The sequence below is a fragment of the Mastomys coucha genome, unplaced genomic scaffold (assembly GCF_008632895.1).
Source record: "Mastomys coucha isolate ucsf_1 unplaced genomic scaffold, UCSF_Mcou_1 pScaffold15, whole genome shotgun sequence".
Classification (NCBI taxonomy): Eukaryota; Metazoa; Chordata; class Mammalia; order Rodentia; family Muridae; genus Mastomys; species Mastomys coucha.
The window spans coordinates 103,186,471-103,193,163 of NW_022196897.1; the positions used below are offsets into that span (position 1 = coordinate 103,186,471).

General features: G+C 47.3%; 1 protein-coding gene across 2 annotated transcripts in view; it reads left to right on the forward strand.

Annotated features, from left to right (window-relative positions):
- Positions 1 to 5,834: 5,834 nt before the first annotated feature.
- Positions 5,835 to 6,693, forward strand: part of Thbs1 (thrombospondin 1) — a 15,511-nt gene continuing 14,652 nt past the window's right edge. For both annotated transcript variants that reach the window (XM_031371434.1, XM_031371435.1), the window contains exons 1-2: positions 5,835 to 6,031; positions 6,563 to 6,657. In XM_031371434.1, the coding sequence (XP_031227294.1) occupies positions 6,591 to 6,657 (67 nt within the window). In that variant the 5' untranslated portion in view covers positions 5,835 to 6,031; positions 6,563 to 6,590. The remainder of the gene's footprint in view (positions 6,032 to 6,562; positions 6,658 to 6,693) is intronic.

The following is a 6,693-nucleotide window of genomic DNA, read 5'->3' on the forward strand; positions in this document are numbered from 1 at the left end:
TCTTTCTGTCACGTGCCTTTAACGAGGTGCAAATGTGTGCTTGTCATCTCAGCTCAAACACTCATATGAGGAAGAGAATGGGAAGCCACTTAATAGGGTCAAGCAGTGGACTTTGCAAAACTTCACAGAGATCCCTCTGGCAGCTTGGAAGGAATCTGGGGGCATGCAAGGGGCCCTGAAACTCAAGTCTCATCGGTGTGATGGTTAATATGCCTTTTCACTTCTACTTCAACCCAATCCAGAACCCAAGCTCTTGGATTCAACAAGCCATGCCATTGGGAACTATACCTCAGGGGGCTGGATACCTGTCAAAGGACACAGGAAGCATGAACTCGTCCACACAGCCTCTGCTTTACAGTCTTGGTGTGAAAAAGGATGGGCGAAGCTGTTAGAATTCTGAGGAAAAGTTAACATTTGGAACTCTAGCAAGGTGGATACAGGTCTCTCAGTTCTTTATATCTAGTCTTATATTTTAACCTCATGGCAGGCCAGTGAATGGGGGACTAGAAGGGAGAAAGGGAGGAAGAAAAAGGGGGAGAGATGTTGATGAAAAGAGGAAATTAAAAACGATGAGGGAGAAGGAGAAAGAAAATGAAAGGAGAAAGAAAAGCCAGGTGGGGCAGCCAGACACTGCCAAGCTTCCCATGTCCTCCTCATCCTGGAAGCCAAATGCCATGTTTACCATCAGTACCATAATCAAATTAAACAGTTTGCTTCTCAAACAGTACACTCTTAAATTAGAAAGAGAGGTGGTTCTTTTGGCTAGGGTTCTACAAAATCCAAGTTGGCATGATCTCACAAGAAAAAGAAAGGAAAGAAGGAAGGGAGAAAGGGAGGGAGGGAGAGAGAGAGAGAGAGAGAGAGAGAGAGGAGGGAAACTACTTTCTGAAAGATTGATGTCCCTATGCACATGCCCAGCAGCTCGGCCATCTGCCATCCACACATTTCAGCGACATGTGAGGCCTTCCCCCCAGTTTGAGTCGGATGCCAATCTCTATGTCATAGTCAGTCATGAAACCCAAGCAATGGTCGGGTCACTCTTTGTGTCTGCTTGTCTTATTCTTCTGACACTCGTCATTTTCTTCCAGGAAAGGCAACAGAAAACTTGGACTTATCACTTAATCTGGAGTACATGTGTGAAAACCTCAAACACTTTGAAAAATTATAATCTGCAAGAGACTGGCATGAAGGAACAAGTCACACCTTTGGGAAACTGGATTCTTTCATGTTTTTAATCGGCTTCTAAAGCAAAACTGCATCTCAGCACTTCTGGGAACCCCACTGTCTCATGACTTTTCAGATTCATGAATTTCCTAATCAGGGACCTCTGAGGGCCAACCAATGAATAACCAAGTCACTGGTGGGAACGCACCTAGCCCAGGCTAACTACTGCCCAGAAGTTCAGGCTAACTGCTTAATCCAAACTCCTGGAAAACACTCACATCCTATCTCAGAGCCTTCCAGGGTGTAGTCTTCACTTAGGAAGTCTGTCTTTACTCCAAAGTCACTGCTGTTGTGATGAGGGTCACATGATTGGAATCTTTTTCAGCCTCAGCCAGAAAAACAAGTACAGAACTCAGACCCATTTTTCTCCTTAGCAAACCAGCTTACTTACTCTTCTTGTTAAAATAATCGTTGTGTATGGTCAGTGCCTATGGTGCTATGTAGCACACAAGAACGTTTTTCATATTGGACATCAGTTGTCCTCTCCCACAATCCCCCCTCCCCTCTTCTCTCCCAGGCAGTTTCACTTCAACTTCCATGTCCTATGTACATAACAGGTCCCATAGACATATGATTCTATAGATCTGTATAAAATCTAGAAACCACATATAAAAAGAACATGGCATCTGTCTTTCCAAAACTGCCTTAATTTACTTGACAGGCTTCCTTTGGTTGAATCCATGTTTCTATAAATGACATAACTTTGTTCTTCTTTATGGCTGAAAGAAATGACACTGTATGTGTGTGCCACATTTTCTTTGCTCCTTCCTGTCTTTGGGGACTCCAGTGACTAGTGTGACAAAGACTGCTGCTGTGTAAACATCTTTGACAACTGTTGACTCGGAGTCCTTCGAGTAAATGCTTGGGTGTGGTAGAGTTGCTCACATGGTAGATCTATTTTTAGCTTTTCAAAGACCTCTCCCCTCCAGTGATTTCCTTAGTGGCTGGACTAGTTTACATTCCAACTAGCCCCCCTCACCCCATAAAACACCCCCTTTAATATCGGCCTGAGGAAATGGCTCATTGAGCAAAGGGTTTGCTGTGTAAGGAAGAGGGCCTGAATTTGCATCCCTGGGACCCATGTAATACAAAAGTCAGACTGAATCCCACAGCACTGAGAGGCAGACACAAGAAGAAGAAAGGGGCTTACTGGCTCATCGGGCTAGCTGGCTAGTGAGCCCCATGGTCAAGAAAGACATTGTCTCAAAGACTAAGGGAAGATATTTGACATTATCCCAGAACCTTGTGTGTGACTAATACACAAAGCCAGGATGTTTCCTGGGATTCCCAATTGCAGGCAGACTATCTAACATCTCACTCTACCAAGGAACTGATTGGTACTGTGTGAAATAAAGTCTTGCTTCGTGGTGACTAGAACTATGAGAGCCCCGATTGCTTCCTATCGAATGAGCCTGTTTGAGAATTAAAGGCCACCTCTAAGGCCAACAGGAGAAAAGAGAATAAAGCAACTTATGTGGGAAGGCTTCTTATATTTAACAACAACAAAAAAAAAGTGTTGTGTTTAACAGAGTAGGTGAAGAGGTCATCAAAGGTTTAATCCAGGACCTGCCTTCATTTCTGTGCCCTCCAGAGGTAAAAGGAGAATCTAGCCAAGCATGAGCAGAAGGCAACGGAAGAGTAAAAGTCGTCATCAGAAATGACACAGTAGTCCTGAGCAGCAGAAAGCAAGAGCGAATCAGATAAAGTGATAAGCACATGTCATAAAGGGGCCAGGAGGCAGCCTGGCCCTTGGCCTTGGTAGATTTAGTAGCTTGAAACTATCCTCTTTAATATCCAAGATAGAGAAGCGGGCTAGAAGCCGATCAGCTGATAAATGGCAAAAGAAAAGGAAGTCCATATACACAACGGCATTTTATTCAGCCATAAAGAATAATGAAATTATGGCATTTGTGGAAAAATGGATGGATCATTACATTAAGCGAGATCAGACCGACTTAGAAAGATAAACGTCACAGTTTCTCTAGTATGCACAATCTATATTTAAATGGGAGAAAGCACAAAAGTAGGAATTATGACAGGGGACCATGAGGCCTAACAGGAAGGGTAGAGGACAAGTGAGAATAGTAAACATAAGACATAAAAGCAGGAAGAGAATCCATGCTTCCACTCACTGAGGAGACACACACACACACACACACAAGGGGGTAGCATATACACATGCACACATACACAAGCACACACACATCTGTACATATACACATATGCACACATGCACACGCACACAGGTAGACTGTATCCTCCCTACTACAGAGAGTAACTTCTGCCTTTTCCCGTGCTTCCCTACAATGCCCCAAGAGTCTGCTGAATTTCTGGTCACAGCACATGGCGATCAGGAATATGGATGAGGCCTAGCAGCTGCCTAGGAACCTCAGATCCTGCAAACCTTGTTTTCACCAGGACAGCTGGATTGCCGTGTTGTGTTTAGGGAAAGACTCTATGTTTGTATTCAACATCTCCTAGGCCACTGCCAGCTTTTATTACAGCAAAGCTCTCCCATAGTGCCTTATCTGAAAAGTGTGGAGGAGGTCAAAACTTTGTATTGTGTTGCTGAAAGAAGTCAAGCTACAAGCTGTCCACACCCCTTAGTCTGGGCAGCACAGGGCCTGAAGGGGCAGACCCAGACTGCTCCTGTTCCAACCAGGGTGTAGCTGGGCCTAGGGAAGTGGGTGTGTTTACACATGAATAGAAGACTGTGGGCCTCTGACATTCATCTCTGTAGTACAAAAATCAAGAGGAAAGAGGGTCCCAAGACCAGCCAACCCAGAGCAGTTCCTAAAGATCCTGCAGGAAGAATTAGTGCTGAGCAGGAAATTTAAAGCAATCACCTTTCACAGAGCAGAGAGGACCCAAAGGAAGGAACTGGGAGCGAAGAACAAGCCTGGCTGCTGATCTTGAATCTTCAGATTGTGTGGCTGAGTCACAGTGCCTGTGACTTCAAGGACAGGAATCTAACTTGACTAATCAACCAGTAGGAACTTTTACTCCTGGCTCTGAATATCTGGAGTCTCAATAAACAAACACATCTCGGGAACATACTTATCTACAAGAGGCACGGGCTGAGTAGCTGTGTACCCTGAGTAACTAGGAAACACTCTGTAAGCCCCTCCTTGCGTGTCTACACACATACCACACACACACACACACACACACACACACACGCACGCACGCACGCACGCACGCACGCACGCACACACACACACACACACACACGCACGCACGCACAAACACATGCACGCACCTTGTCACAGAACACTCCCTCAGAAGGAAAGTGAGATTGTTGGGTGATGAGCATAAAGTCGTGGGTGTTTCGCAGATTTGGGAGTCCAGCCAGGTGTAACTGATAAGGGGAGGGAGCCCCAGCGGTCTCTCAGCCTGCCCCCACCCTGATTCTGCCAAGATCCTTATTTGGTGATGCTTTTACCTGGGTCCCTGGACTCAGAGCCAAGCCTGTTCACAGGGCCACAGCTGGAGAAGCCTCGCCGCTGACGTCCCTTCCCAAAGAGATGAATGGAATTCCAGGAAGCTGGAGTCATCTTGGCTTGGGACCGGTGGCATAGAGACCAGACTTCAGAGACAAAGCATCAGGCAGCAGCCTGCTCATGGAAAAGTGTATACCCACAAAAATGTAAACCACACCTCGGTTTGGGGAGCCGAAAAATTAAAAAAAAAAATTTAGGGAGAAAGATGGCAAATAAAATAATAGGCAGAGAGTAATTTATTGCTGTACATGTCCGTTCTGTAAATAGTGTAAGATACTGGAGCCAGATAGTTCAGCAAATCGGGAGTCACGTTAAGAAACACGAGTGGGCACAAAATTGTTTTTCAAGACATAATTTCAGTTTTGCCTTGAGGGAGCTGGATAAGAATTCGCTTCCTTAAAATGCCGCTAAAAACTCTCCGCAAAGATCCCCTAAAATCAGAATACATATACCGCCCCCAAGCGGCCATCTGAGGAAGCACAGTAGAACTGGGAAAGAACTCTGGACTTGGACAGTGGGAAGGCGACCTCGGTGCACGGTCCTGTTGGCCCTGCGCAACACCGTACTGCCGCCCTTAGTGAGTCAGACGAAAGGCAAGAGTGCGGGGCAGGAGTGAAGCGCAAAGTATAGATGACACGGGATCCCCCACCCACCAGTGAACAGCTTCCTTTAAGGGGTCCAATTTTTTTGTCCTTTTTTATTTTTAAGCCAGATTGTCTCGATCCCCAAGCGTCTTTGTCATAGAAGTATTCAAGGAAACGTGCTTTAGTGAAAGTCCCCCCTAAAAGGTCTTAGGTGGTCCCCAAAGAAGCATCGCATCTGGAGACCCTCATGTGAAACATCTCCAGCTCGCGTGGCGCAAGATCCTAAGAGCAGAGGCTGAGTAAGCCAAGGCTGCGTGGGCGGAGACCTATTTTTCTGAGAAGTTCCAGGGCTCCTGTGCGGGATCCGAGTCTCCCCCTTCACTTTCAGCCCGCGAGCTGTGCGCCAGGCAGCAGGGGGCGGAGAGAGGAACCCGTCCCCCGTCCACCCCCCGCCCCCGCCCGCTCGGTGCTCTCCCCGCCCCGACCCCTCCTCTCCCTCCCTGCTTCCTGCCTCTTTAAAAGGTCCAGGGCTCCACAGTTGAGCCAGCCACTGCCTGGAGTCAGCCAGCCTCATCTGACTTCTGCAGGCAAGCACGAAGCTGCTATCGAGTCCTGCCGCGATCTCTCCGGGCGCACCGGCAGTTCCAGAGTCTTCACCGGACTCAGAGTCCTTGTCCTTCACCTTTGCCACCACTCCGGGCCACTGAGCCCCGGTGCACACAGGTAAGCCTTCTCCCGCCTCTGCGGAGCACCTGACCGGCCACCTCAAAGCCCCGGGCTACAGACAATCGTAGCGTCTCCCCATCTCCTACCTTTCCCCTTCTGATTTTCCTAACTGTCCCGTATCCTGTCCCGTCTATCCCCTGGAAAGAACTTTCTGGACCTGGTTCTCGCCAGCCTTAGGGTTCACAAACTATACCTCCAAGACACCCCAAGATTTTTTCACCGAGTAGTCACCAGGTAACTCCTGACTTTTGCCATCCTGACTTTTGCCATCCTTCTCCCCAAATACATTCTGTAATCTTGTCTGAAAGAAAAAAAAGTCACTTTATAGCCTTTATCCTGGAATACCAACAATCCCCCTGCCTCTGGTGCTCTTGTTATACTGGATACAGTCTAGAAAGTAAATCCTTCTTTTCAGCACATGAGGCCAAAGAAGAAACACACACACACACACACACACACACACACACACACACACACACACCTTGCTTCCTGGTCTCTGACTCCAGCCTCCTGTATTTCTTGCTACAGGCTCCGTGTTGGGCACAAAGGCTCCACCATGGAGCTCTTGCGGGGACTAGGTGTCCTGTTCTTGTTGCATATGTGTGGAAGCAACCGCATTCCAGGTGAGTCTGTGATAATATGATAATATTCTCTCTCTC